General features: G+C 45.7%; 3 protein-coding genes across 5 annotated transcripts in view; 1 reads left to right on the plus strand and 2 right to left on the minus strand.

The window, feature by feature from the left end:
* Positions 1-14596, plus strand: part of LOC112067942 (uncharacterized) — a 539689-nt gene that overhangs the window by 351662 nt on the left and 173431 nt on the right. The gene's annotated exons all lie outside the window — the stretch shown is intronic.
* The window catches only part of LOC111958455 (uncharacterized), a 320242-nt gene that overhangs the window by 191732 nt on the left and 113914 nt on the right, over positions 1-14596 (minus strand). The gene's annotated exons all lie outside the window — the stretch shown is intronic.
* LOC139023652 (uncharacterized) overlaps positions 2899-14596 on the minus strand; it is a 13792-nt gene continuing 2094 nt past the window's right edge. The window contains exons 2-7 of the mRNA XM_070437178.1: positions 10102-10232; positions 9771-9935; positions 7264-7428; positions 6775-6886; positions 6458-6582; positions 2899-4244 (exon numbers count right to left, since the gene is read on the minus strand). Coding sequence (XP_070293279.1) covers positions 3318-4244; positions 6458-6582; positions 6775-6886; positions 7264-7428; positions 9771-9935; positions 10102-10232 — 1625 coding nt within the window. The 3' untranslated portion in view covers positions 2899-3317. The remainder of the gene's footprint in view (positions 4245-6457; positions 6583-6774; positions 6887-7263; positions 7429-9770; positions 9936-10101; positions 10233-14596) is intronic.

The following is a 14596-nucleotide window of genomic DNA, read 5'->3' on the forward strand; positions in this document are numbered from 1 at the left end:
GGCTACCAGGGCTGGTAAAACCTTGGATCATTGTTATACTAACTTCCCCGACGCATATAAGGCCTCCCCCGCCTCCTTTCGGAAAAGCTGACCACGCTCATTTTGTTGCTTCCAGCCTACAAACAGAAACAAAACAACAAGCTCCTCCTCCCATCGCTCAGTCTGTCAACGCTGTCCGACCAATCTGATTCACGCTTCAAGACTGCTTCGATCACGCGGATTGGGATATGTTCCGCATTGCGTCCAAACAATATTGACGAATACGCTGATTCGGTGAGCGAGTTAATTAGAAAGTGCATTGACGATGTTGTACCACAGCAACGATTAAAACATTCCCAAACCAGAAACGTGGATTGATGCAGCATTCGCGTGAAACGAAACGCGAACCACTGCTTTTAACAAGGGCAAGGTGACCGGAAACATGACCGAATACAAACAGTGTAGCTATTCTCTCCGCAAGGCAATCAAACAAGCTAAGTCCCAGTATAGAGACAAAGTAGAGTCGCAATTCAACAGCCAAACACAAAGGTGTGGCAGGGGTCTACAGTCATCACGGATTACAAAAGAAAACCAGCCCCGTCACGGACCAGGATGTCTTGCTCCCAGACAGGCTAAATAACTTTTTTGCTCGCTTTGAGGACAATACATGCCACTGACACGGCCCGCACCAAAACCTGCGGGCTCTCCTTCACTGCAGCCGAGGTGAGTAAAACATTTAACGTGTTAACCCTCGCAAGGCTGCAGGCCCAGACGGCATTCCCAGCCGCGGTCCTCAGAGCATGCGCAGACCAGCTGGCTGGTGTGTTTAAGGACATATTCATCAATCCTATCCCAGTCTGCTGTTTCCACATGCTTTCAAAGGGCACCATTGTTCCTGTTCCCAAGAAAGCTAAGGTAACTGAGCTAAACGACTATCGCTCCGTAGCACTCACTTCCGTCATCATGAAGTGCTTTGAGAGACTAGTCAAGGACCATATCACCCTCCACCTACCTGACACCCTAGACCACTCCAATTTGCTTACGACCCAATAGGTCACAGACGACGCAATCGCAACCACACTGCCCTATCCCATCTGGACAAGAGGAATACCTATGTGAGAACTGTGTTCATCGACTACAGCTCAGCATTTAACACCATTATACCCTCCAAACTCGTCATCAAGCTCGAGACCCTGGGTCTCGACCCGCCCTGTGCAAACTGGGTCCTGGACTTCCTGACGGGCCGCCCCAGGTGGTGAGGGTAGGTAACAACATCTCCACCCGCTGATCCTCAACACCGGGCCCCACAAGGGTGCGTTCTGAGCCCCCCCTGTACTCCCTGTTCCCCACGACTGCGTGGCCATGCACGCCTCCAACTCAATCATCAATGTTGCGGACGACACTACAGTGGTAGGCTTGATTACCAACAACGCGAGACGGCCTACAGGGAGAGTGAGGGGCCCTCGGGTTGGTGTCAGGAAAATAACCTCACACTCAACGTCAACAAACAAAGGAGATGATTGTGGATTTCAGGAAACAGCAGAGGGAGCACCCCCTATCCACATCGACGGGACAGTAGTGGAAAAGGTGGAAAGTTCCTCGGTGTAACATCACGGACAAACTGAATTGGTCCACCCACACAGACAGCGTTGTGAAGAAGGCGCAGCAGCGCTCTTCAACCTCAGGAGGCTGAAGAATTCGGCTTGTCACCAAAGCACTCACAAACTTCTACAGATGCACAATCGAGAGCATCCTGTCGGGCTGTATCACCGCCTGGGACGGCAACTGCCGCCCACAACCGTAAGGCTCTCCAGAGGGTAGTGAGGTCTGCAAACGCATCACCGGGGGCAAACTACCTGCCCTCCAGGACACCTACACCACCCGATGTCACAGGAAGGCCATAAAGATCCAGGAACAACCACCCAAGCCACTGCCTGTTCACCCGCATCATCCAGAAGGCGAGGTCAGTACAGGTGCATCAAAGCAGGGACCGAGAGACTGAAAACAGCTTCTTCTCAAGGCATCAGACTGTTAAACAGCCCCACTAACATTTAGGCCGCTGCCACATACTGACTCAACTCCAGCCACTTTAATAATGGGAATTTATGGAAATTATGTAAAAATTACACAATCGATATGCTGATAGAATTTAGGGAGTTTTGTTTTCAGATTAGCCTTGTTAAAATCCCCAGCTACGATGAATGCAGCCTCAGGGTGTGTGGTTTACAAAGAGTCAGATAAAGTTCGTTCAGGGCCATCGATGTGTCTGCTTGGGGGGGAATATATACGGCTGTGATTATAATCGAAGAGAATTCCCTTGGTAGATAATGCGGTCGACATTTGATTGTGAGGAATTCTAGATCAGGTGAACARAATGACTTGAGTTCCTGTATGTTGTTATGATCACACCACGGCTGCTGACATCACAGCTGCTTTTGCTACCTCCTCTGCTGCCTCATTTCTCCCTACCCCAACATGAGCTGGGACCCACAGAAAACCTATCTTACTCCCTTTCTGCCCCACCCTATAAAGTGCCATCAACAGCTGTTATCAGGTCTGGGCGTGCCTTTTGACTAACCTCTCAGCACGACCAGGCTMGTAGCAGAGTCTAAACACGCAATTACCCTTTTAGGCCCCACTTCTTCCACCCATCCCAATGCCCACACTACACATCAAACTTCCTATTCAAGATCAGTGTCATTAAAGCGGTCGTCACTAGTTTCCACAGCCACAAAGTCATAATTATGGCTAAACCCCTATTTCTACAATGTATCTTAACCCCCAAACTTAAATGAGCAAAATACAAAGTTTTCATGAATCTTCCCCCCCCCTCCCGAAGGAAGCCAATGAAACTAAAGTCATGTTAAATTCTAAATGATAAACAAGCAAATAAATTGTMAACTTTATCAAAAGGAAATTATTTCTCATTTATTAACAGATGTTATCACCTTTTTAGTACAGAAAGGAACAGGTACAACCTGACTATGCCAAATAATGTGTTAAAGGTGTTATAACTAATTTGTTATGAATAGAACAAAAGGCAAACATCCCAAGGATTCCGTATAGCAAGGACCCCGGAGGGCAAGGACCGAGATTTAAAGGGTTTCCACTAGGTTCCACAGGTACGAAGTCCAAAAAATGTAGGGTATTGTAAAAATTCATGAAAACAACTTAGTTTTTTGCTAATGTCAGTGTTTTTTGGCTATGCCAGCACACCAAACAACAAGCCTGTATCATGTGAGCATCCCCAGATGATCAACTAAAGGACCCAGTAATCCCCCAAAAACTTTGACCCCAGTACACTTAATGATAACTATAATGTTTCAGCTAAAGAATAGCTACGATTTCTCCCTGTTGTGGACACGCCTATGTCTGATGAGGTAACTCAAGAAGGAGAAGCTCTTGTAACATAGTTTGCACTTGAAGGGCCTCTCCTTGGTGTGAACGGTCTGGTGCTGCTTCATATATTTAGTCTTCGCAAAGAGCTTCCCACACGTGGGGCAGGCATACGGCTTGTCGGCGTCCGTCCTAATGCTCGGCCTCCCATGTTGTGACCCAATGACACCAGAGGAGGTAGAAGCAGGAGCCACCACCCTCAGGGGGTTAGTGTTTGAGCTCCCTCCTTGACCTCTAGCCATTGTTTGGGTGTTGTTGGGATTGTGTGCTGTGTTATAGGCTAGGTACGTCTCGTGGTGAACGCTCATCCTGACCCTGTCTGTATTTGTGGGGTAACCTGGAGGAAGACTAGACCCAGATTCAGGCCTAGGCCTTCTATGAACCCAGACCCCACCAGGCATTAGATGAGACCCTGAAGGAGAAGACAGACTACCACCAGGGGGGTCTCCCACCACTATCTGTGAAGGCTGAAGCCCAGGGTGACCTGCTCTGTTCATCATCGATACTGCGGTGTTTGTATCATAGGAACAGGAGGGTCTATCTCTATCAGCCCCAGGCCTAGCTCCATCCCTGCACTGAGACTGTGAAGAGAAGGGCCTGTGCTGCAGACTGGATCCCTGTTTGGAGTCTCTGTCACTCTGATGACCACCAGAACTGAGGTTGTTCAGTCCACCTGTCCACTGGTTGTGTTCTGTGTGGTGGAGTCTCTGTCCCTCGTTGTTGGGTTCTGGTTCCGATTCAGGAAGGAAGAGTGACGGCTCCTGATCCATGGTTCGGATCCGGGGCCATGGTTTGTGACCAGCCACCTCACCTGCCCAGTCTCTCCCACCAGTAACACCGGATATCAGCAGGTCTTCATGGACTACAGACTGTAAACACAAATTGAACAGAAGAGCATAAAGGTTTATCTAAGAAACTCTTTGCTGTACACACAGAAACATGACATTCTAAAATGTTAACCACAATCAAGCCCATCTCTAACAATGTGAATCAAGTACCTAACAATATAGAGCCATTGGAATGATACAAAAATAACCCATTAAAACAAAAGGGCTTTACAATCCGGTGACAAGTAAAACTGACAAGTTCCACAGACATGTGACTAACAGAAATGGAATAATGTGTCCCTGAATAAAGGGGGGGTGGGGGTTCAAAATCAAATGTAAGTCAGTATCTGGTGTGGCCACCTGCTGCATTAAGTACTGCAGTGCATCTCCTCCTCATGGACTGCACCAGATTTGCCAGTTCTTGCTGTGAGATGTTACCCTACTCTTCCACCAAGGCACCTGCAATTTCCCGGACATTTCTGGGGGGGAATGGCCCTAGCCCTCACCCTCCGATCCAACAGGTCCCAGACGTTCAATGGGATTGAGATCCGACAACAAGCTCAGTCCGATGATGCTGTGACACACCGCCCCAGACCATGACGGACCCTCCACCTCCAAATCGATCCCGCTCCAGAGTACAGGCCTCGGTGTAACGCTCATTAATTCGACGAAAAAACGCAMATCCGACCATCACCCCTGTTGAGACAAAACCGCGACTCGTCAGTGAAGAGCACTTTTTGCCAGTCCTGTCTGGTCCAACGATGGTGGGTTTGTGCCCATAGCTGACGTTGTTGCCGGTCATGTCTGGAGAGGACCTGCCTTACAACAGGCCTACAAGCCCTCAGTCCAGCCTCTCTCAGCCTATTGCGGACAGTCTGAGCACTGATGGAGGGATTGTGAGATCCTGGTGTAACTCGGGCAGTTGTTGTTGCCATCCTGTGCCTGTCCTGCAGGTGTGGTGTTCGGATGTACCGATCCTGTGTAGGTGTTGTTACACGTGATCTGCCACTGCGAGGACGATCAGCTGTCCGTCCTGTCTCCCTGTAGCGCTATCTTAGRCATCTCACAGTACAGACATTGCACATTTTTCATAACTATGAACTTAATTGCCTACAGTCTGTAAGCTGTTAGTTAACGACCGTTCCACAGGTGCATGTTCATTAATTGTTTATGGTTCATTTAACAAGCATGTGAAAGTGTTTAAACCCTTTACAATGAAGATCTGTGAAGATTTTTTACGAATGATCTTTGAAAGACAGGGTCCTGAAAAAGGGACGTTTCATTACGTAAACATGACACTTCATTAGTGAAGCATTTTAGGACACTAACCATATCCTCTACTCTGCCTCATCATACTCATTATTTCCTCAGTTCATCTCATCCAGTAATCTACTAAATCCCAAACCAATAGAATTAACTACAAACTAACTAGTTCTACACTACATGTCACTATACTCTGTACATGGGCCGTGTGCATTTTCTGCTGGTGTATCCTGAGGTAGCTCCTCTCTGAGAACCTCTTCCCACAGTGTGTACTGGGGAACAGCATTTTTCCAGTGTGGACCTTCAGGTGCATCTTCAGCTGGTGCTGACGGGAGAACCTCTTCTCACACTGGGGGCAGCTGTCGAGTTTCTCCCTTGTGTGGACCCTCTGGTACCACTKCAGGTTGGAGGAGTGGGAGAAACTGGCCCGGCACAAGTGGCAGCCTAACGATTTCTCCCTCGTGTGCATCCTTTGGTGGATATCCAGGCTTTCACACAGAATGAACATGGGAAGCGCTTCTCTTTGCCACTGGATCTACTGATAGCGTTACTATTACTACTGTCATTTGTGAATGGGCTTGTGTAGCCATTTAGTATTGAGGCACTGGCATTGTTTAACATTAGGAGAGTGTGAGGAGGACGAAGGCCAGGGAGTGTCTGTGTTGTCACAGGGTCCATGTTCCAGTTGATAGATCCTATTGAAGGCAGGCTGAAGGCCTGTTAGGGGGTTAACCTGAAGCGCCATCAGTCTCTCTGAATCACAACTAATAGGAGCAGGAGGGAGCATCGCTAACCAACTCTGTGTCTGTTCTCTCCAGCCGAATAAGGACACGTCCTCGCAGACCAAATCTACGCCTCGCCCTGGTCTCAGCCAGTCTGTTGTCATGGAGACCAAGTTTGGATGTTGTTTTGTGTTCACCTGTCTGTTTCTGGTTGTGGTTAACAGTGTTGTTCACCAGCCCAGAGTTGAGGACGCTGTCCCATCCACTGACCTTCACTATGTCGCCTCTGGTCCTGGCCTTCTCAGCGATGTCGTCCCCTGGATTCTTGGCTGGACCCGCCTGGGTCTGGGAAACCAAGCTGGCCGCCCAGTCTCTGTTAGCCTCCAGCCAACCACCTAACGGAAGAGGTTATAAAATGGGCTTTTGTCAGAATTCTACTTTTTTTTTTTTGGTCAATTACCAGGTCAAGTTCATACATTGTATGTAAACATAAGTTCTGTTGATTTCATTTTATGAATGAAGAACAAATAGCCAGGTGCATCACTATTCCCATTGAAGATCTATTACTGTATGTATTTCTCCCTTACCTTGCTCCCCCATCTTTAGTCCACTCAGCAGATCAATGCTCTCTGGTCCRTCTTCTATCGCCTCCTCTTTGACCAGCAGCAGATCAGGCTTCCCATCCTCCATGTCTACTGACTGTAAGAGATACAGAGTGAGAGGATGTTGGATCAAGAAATCTGATATGAGCACCCTGCTATAGAGAATCTTCTGATTGGGCAATGAGGGATTGCTATGAGTACTATGCAAACATGTTAGTTGATTTGACTTGACAGTCTTTAATGGTTTGATAATTCAAAGACATGGTCCCACACTTAAGACAAAATTCATCGGGACTTGGGCCCGTATCCACAAAGAGTCTCAGAATAGGAGTGCTGATCTCGGATATTTTCCATATAATCTTATTCATTGTGATCTAAAAGGCAAAACTGATCTTAGATCACTCCTACCCTGAGAGACTTTGTGGATATAGACACTGACCTAATACCATTCAGACAGTAGTTCAGTGGGCTCACCTCAGTGAGACTGTGTGTGATCCTGTGCTGCTCAGCTGGTTCCTCTGTGGGTTCAGGAGGAGGTGTAGTCTGGTTGTCCTCCATGACCATGGTCCCCTCAGGGTTCCCCAGACCCTCCTCATACCCCTCCTCCTTCACCAGCAGCACCTCTRGACCCTCCTCCTCCTGGAAGAGAGGTAATACAGATTACAGACATACACTCCCTCTGACACACACACTGATAAACATACTTTCATTTTTTTTGGAGTGTTTACCCATCCCCACTATGTTTGAGTCCTATACTGTATTTACACTGACTTCATTGTTGTTAAACCCATCATGATGGACATAAATATGATGTTGTGGGTAAATATGAGTCAGCTATGATAAGTCAAGTCAGCCAACATCTGACTAAACTATTTTGACATGTACAGTAGGTGTTTGTTAGTGTGTAGGTATATTTAGTAAGTGTATATTGGTTATAAAGAGCTGTCATGTTTATGCAGAAAAGGGTGCGATCAGATGTGATGTATATTAAAGAGAGTCTCAATGAAAGTCTTAGAATGAAAAGTCCCATGTAGGTGTTTATTAAACAGAAACAAGTTTGAAATACACCATCTGAAAACCACACATRCACGTCTCAATTAAACATCTGCATGAACTTGATAAAGTGTCTTGGGGGAAAAAACATGTTGAATGGAAGTAATGTACTAGGCATGTGTGAACATCATATACCCTACACCAGTGTTTCCCAACTCCAGTCCTCAAGTACCACCAACATTAAACATTTTTATTGTAGCACTATCAACTTGTCAACTAATCATCAAGCCCTCTGAGTTGAATGAGGTGTGCTTGTCCGGGGCTACAATGTAAATGTGTACTGTTGGGGGACTGGAGTTGGTAAACACTGGCCTACACAGTACAAACACTATGCAATATACTTTTTAGGCTTATATATCCTACAATGTCTGAGCCTTGCACTTCAACACTCCTTAGTTGTTGTGGAAATTGACCCACTGCTGCTGTTTACTTTGTACATCTATGTCATCTCGCAGAGTCTACCTTGAATGCAGGRTCTAAATGTCAGAAGCTATCGAGTGGAATGGTTACTTTTGTTATGTTCTAATTTTGAGTRAATAACTCACGGACACTAGAGRASYTTAACCAAGTTTAATTCTTCCCAAAGGGTCGATACAGCTGTAATTCCGACACAGTCATGGCTTCCCCYGTGGTGGTACTCCACTTTGGGTGGAGTCTCCTCCTTATCTCAAAACATTGCATCATTCTTGCTAAGCAGGGAACTAAGTGATATKAGCCTTCAACGGTTTCTCCCCTTACCAGTACTGTCACATGCGATTGTTTTCCCTGCACTCAGCCCCTCCCAAACTTCATTATGGCACCCCTCATGTCTCTTTTGTAACTAATGTTCCTATACTTCTGAGTATAACAATGTTCCAAGTTTAACCCCGAATCCAACACTTTCTATGTTATAGAGTGGAATGGTTTTTCTGCTGGTGTATCCTGAGGCATCTCCTCTCAGAGAACCTCTTCCTGCAGTGCGTACAGGCRAACGGCTTCTCTCCCGTGTGGACCCTCTGGTGCCTCTTTAGATGACCAGCCTGGGTGAAGCACATGTGACACTGGGTACAGCTGAAGGGTTTCTCCCCTGTGTGGACCCTCTGGTGCCTCTTCAGGGTGCCAGCCTGGGTGAAGCGCATGTGACACTGGGTACAGCTGAAGGGTTTCTCCCCTGTGTGGACCCTCTGGTGGATCTCCACATTCTGGGAGCAGCTGAAGCTTTTGTTACAGAACATGCAGAGGAACCGTTTCTCTTTACTATTGCCTGATGTTGCACCCCCTCCCTCAGTCTGGTCTGTAGCCCTGTCGTTTGAGTTCAATTCCTGATCTAAAAGGATGTGGCTGTGTGAATCGGAAGGCCCCATCGACGTGGACACTGGGTCGCGATCCCTGAACACGTGTAAAGAGGAGTGGGTTGGGACGTTTAGATTTGTCTCTAAGCTTTCCCTGTAGTCTAAGAAGTCACTACTGATGCCCTGAGAGTGTCCTTCTCTTAAGTGAGTCTCGTCTGCATTCCATATCAGAAGAGCATCACTCTCAACTTTCACAGTCACGTCATCTACAACCAGACCCTCCCCTTTCTTATCTAGGCACCCTTCAGAGTATACACTACTACTGTACTGGTTCCAGTCCCCTCTAGACAGATCAGTCTGTCTCTCTAAACCCAAGGATATGTTGCCATGGTCCATCTCTGTAGTGTAAGAACAAGACAGATCATCAACTTCAGTGTCTAACGCATTACCATCTCCACAGGAATGAACAGTCTTCTGGCTCTGGTGAAATACTGGTAAATACTCTGAGCCAGGAGCAGGAGAACAGCCCAGTCTCCCCAGACAAAGTSTCTCTGGGTCTGATCTGTGGTCAGATCCTGTGTGTAAGAGRCTGTGTGTTACAGTTAAAGTCTCGTTGTCTGTCTCGGACTTGAGGACGGCGTTCGGCGTTCCACTGACCTCCATGATGCTGCGTCGGGTCCTGGGCTGGGGCGCGGCGGCAGCGAGGTCCTCCGTGGCTTCAGGGGGCGATCCAGTCTGGATGTCTCTGCAGTGACCTACGTCCTCCTGTCCTTCAGACCTCTCCTGCTTGACCCCAGGACCTGCAGCCTCTGCATCTGCAGACTGACACAAGAAGAGAAGAGGTTATTACCGGTACATGAGTTGTATTGTATAACAATGTCGTGGGGAAGTCTCACAAGCTCCACTATGGCAAGTGAATAGCCGAAGGGAACCTTTCTGAAATAAACTGGCCACATTTGATGTACTGTAAATTTGATGTAACACTAACCTCTATCACAATAACATGCTGGGTTGAGGTTCCACTCCCCTCATCAACAGTGATTGGTTGGTCATCTCTCCATGTACTGTGTCCTGCTGGCTTCACAAAGCTCCTGTGGCCTCCAGTGAGATGTCCTTCACCTGAGAGAGTGATTGGGGAAAAGTGGTGGTTAAGTTAGTTACTGTCAATGCTCAACACTACTGTACACTGTCTACAATTGGCAAGGATGTAAGGTAACACTTAGCATAACTTATTGATATACTATTTATAGATCGATATGTTTCATGCATCATATTGTTTTCAWTGAGGAAATAATAGAAAATGCATTAAACATGAATCTGGTTAGAATATGATATAATGTCTTTGCGCAAGCTAGCTAAGTAATCAGGGGAATTATTGCATACTATCCAAAAACTGACCAAGACCTAATTCTGGTTAACCATATATCATTAACACATCTAAAGTTACACATGCTCAGAAGAGAACGGGGCTATAGGCCCCACAGGCTCTGCCATGTAGTCCAGTYGATATGTGCCAAACTTTAGGTGATATGTTCACCTTTTCATAAAAGCATGAAACTTGGTACACTTTGGGACCCTGAATATGTTCAGATTAGAGGTCGACCAATTATAATTTTTCAACGCCGATACCGATTATTGGAGAACCAAAAAAAGCCGATACCGATTAAATCGGCTGATTTTGAAATGTTTTTTGTTTGTTTGTAATAATGACAATTACAACAATACTGAATGAACACTTGTTTTAACTTAATATAATACATCAATAAAAATCTATTTAGCCTCAAATAAATAATGAAACATGTTCAATTTGGTTTAAATAATGCAAAGTCAAAGTGTTGGAGAAGAAAGTAAAAGTGCAATATGTGCCATGCCATGTAAAAAGCTAACGTTTAAGTTTCATGCTCAGAACATATTTCATATACCTTTGACGATTGGATGTTCTTATAGGCACTTTAGTATTGCCAGTGTAACAGTATAGCTTCCGTCCCTCTCCTCGCCCCTACCTGGGCTCGAACCAGGAACACATCGACAACAGCCACCCTCGAAGCACCGTTACCCATCGCTCCACAAAATATGCGGCCTTGCAGAGCAAGGGGAACAACTACTCCAAGCCTCAGAGCGAGTGACGTTTGAACCGCTATTAGCGCGCACCCCGCTAACTAGCTAGCCATTTCAAATTGGTTACACCAGCCTAATCTTGGGAGTTGATAGGCTTGACGTCATAAACAGCTCAATGCTTGAGGCACAGCAAAGTGCTGTTTGAATGAATGCTTACGAGCCTGCTGCTGCTACCACCGCTCAGTCAGACTGCTCTATCAAATATCAAATCATAGACTTAATTATAACATAATAACACACAGAAATACGAGCCTTTGGTCATTAATATGGTCGAATCCGGAAACTATCATTTCGAAAACAAACGTTTATTATTTCAGTGAAATACGGAACCGTTCCGTATTTATCTAACGGGTGGCATCCCTAAGTCTAAATATTGCTGTTACATTGTACAACCTTCAATGTTATGTCATAATTATGTAAAATTCTGGCAAATTAGTTCGCAATGAGCCAGGCGGCCCAACTATTGCATATACCCTGACTCTGCGTGCAATGAAAGCAAGAGAAGTGACACAATTTCACCTGGTTAATATGGCCTGCTAACCTGGATTTCTTTTAGCTAAATATGCAGGTTTAAAAATGTATACTTCTGTGTATTGATTTTAAGTAAGGCATATGTTTATGGTTAGGTACAGTCGTGCAACGATTGTGCTTTTTTCACAAATGTGCTTTTGTTAAATCATCCCCCGTTTGGCGAAGTTGGCTGTCTTTGTTAGGAAGAAATAGTCTTCACACAGTTCACAACGAGCCAGGCGGCCCAAACTACTGCATATACCCTGACTCTGTTGCAAGAGAAGTGACACAATTTACCTAGTTAAAATAAATTCATGTTAGCAGGCAATATTAACTAAATATGCAGGTTTAAAAATATATACTTGTGTATTGATTTTAAGAAAGGCATTGATGTTTATGGTTAGGTACACATTGGAGCAACGACAGTCCTTTTTCGCAAATGCGCACCGCACCGATTATATGCAACGCAGGACACGCTAGATAAACTAGTAATATATCAAACATGTGTAGTTAACTAGTGATTATGATTGATTGATTGTTTTTTTATAAGATAAGTTTAATGCTAGCTAGCAACTTACCTTGGCTTCTTACTGCATTCGCGTAACAGGCAGGCTCCTCGTGGAGTGCAATGAGAGGCAGGTGGTTAGAGCGTTGGACTAGTTAACTGTAAGGTTGCAAGATTGAATCCCCGAGCTGACAAGGTAAAAATCTGTCGTTCTGCCCTGAACAAGGCAGTTCCTAGGCCGTCATTGAAAATAAGAATGTGTTCTTAACTGACTTGCCTATTTAAATAAAGGTGTAAAAAAAAAAAAAAAAAAAAAGAGATTTCCGATTGCTATGAAAACTTGAATCGTCCATAATTAAATCGGCCATTCCGATTAATCGGTCGACCTCTAGTTCAGATATGGACTATCGCAAAAACGGCAGTTTTTCATTCTGCCATAACTAAATGTATTTTGTGTCATATCTTCTGAGCCAAACATTAACACAGAAAAGGTGACATCTACACTATGTTTTGTGGTCAAGGATTATAATGATGCCCAGTAGAACATCATAAATAGTTCAGTTTTTATATAATGGTGGACTGCCATGGGAAGAAAGCCACTGAAAATCGCAGATTCTGACAACATACACAATATATTATTTCTGTGTCATACAGAGCCATACAGTTGTCTGCTGCAGTCGTCTTACTCCTGGTTGTGAATTCGGATACTGTGTGACCTGTGTGAATTCACGGAACACAAGAAGGACCTTTCGATTTGTCTGGACCCAGGATTTCAAGGGCACGTATCCATCTCAAGTGCTTGTCGGTCCCAAATGCCACCCACCACTCAAATCATATTTCAGGAGAGAACATTTCCATTTAGGTGCACTTCACAATTCTCCTTAATGATCGCACTAACGTTCAAGACAACCTCAATCGGGGGATCACGTGACCCCTGAACGAGATGGCCGCATGAACTAGGAGCTCCGCACAAGTAGTTTCCAATTCCTAATCTTACCTCCACTTCAAGTTTAAACTCATTTAGCTTTAGTCAAAAAGTCATGGCGGCTACAAAAGGCGACACTACAGGTGACATTTTTACCCGGACTCGAGCACTAGCGACGGAAAAAGCCTCCAAGAAGCAGCTAGCTTCAGAAAAAGCTAGCGCCATTAGCCAGGAGCAAGAGGACCCGTTCCCCCCAAGGCCCAACGAAGGCCAACCTCGCACTCTGTCGAAGACATCTTTTCTGAGCTGAGATCCCAACGTACAGAACTCAACACTAAACTAGATGCCATTAACGCTCAGCTCAGTGCGATAGGGGGCAAGGTGACAATCCTGGAAAATGCTTTGCCTGACATAAACAACAAGATAACCATAAACGCGGGGCGCCTGGACGAGGCAGAGGGGCGAATCCTATCCACGGAAAACTTATTGACAGACGCCATGGAAACAATAGCATATGCTAAAAAAAAATAGAGCAGCTGGAAGAGAAAACAGAGGACCTGGAAAACAGGGGGCGAAGGAATAATTGTGTTCTATTAAATCTGGGCGAAAAAGAAGAGGGAAACATGCCACTGATCCGCTACCTGCAAGACAAACTTCCCGAGTGGCTCCACCTGTCCACCGACAGACCCATAGAACTCGAGAGAGCTCACCGAGCACTGAGGCCCACCAGCAGCCAGACAACCACCGCGCCCAATCACCATACGTTTCTTGAGATTCACCGACAAGGAACGAGTCCTACAGGCGGCGAAAACCAACACCTTACAGTGGGAAACGCCAAACTCATCTTACTCAGGACCTGTCAGCTGAATACGCCGAAAGCGCGAGAATTTGACGAGGTGAAGAAATACTCCATTGACCGAGGCATCTTTAGGGGATTCAAATACCAAACGAGCTCAGGATTCTTTACCAAGGAGCCCTGCGACACTTCAAAACTCCGAAGAGGCAAAAGTTTTTTGAAAGACAACCCCGGTCAATGAGAAATGGACCAATGACTAAATGCGATTACTATTATTACTAAAGGAGGTAAGACAACATATAGCCGATATCCAAAGACCCCCCGCCCTGCTAAATGTCATTATAGCCGTCTAATCTATATTTATGTTCCTTTAGCTGAGAGGGATAGGCTCCATATTATAACCTAGGCCTACTATATGTAGGCTGGGCTATTGATTTTATTTTCTCCCATTTTTAATGTGGTCTGGACGGGGGCTACGTTGTCATTTACCCAATGCGGGGCGGAGAGGATGAGGCATTTCTTTGGTGGGGAGGGGGAGACGTTGTGCGTTGCTAACTGTTCCAGGTTTTTTGTTGTTGTTGTTGTTGGAACACAGAATTGTGACTGAGCGGGGAGGTAATAGATCCAAA

The sequence above is a fragment of the Salvelinus sp. IW2-2015 genome, linkage group LG34, assembly GCF_002910315.2.
Source record: "Salvelinus sp. IW2-2015 linkage group LG34, ASM291031v2, whole genome shotgun sequence".
Lineage (NCBI taxonomy): Eukaryota > Metazoa > Chordata > Actinopteri > Salmoniformes > Salmonidae > Salvelinus > Salvelinus sp. IW2-2015.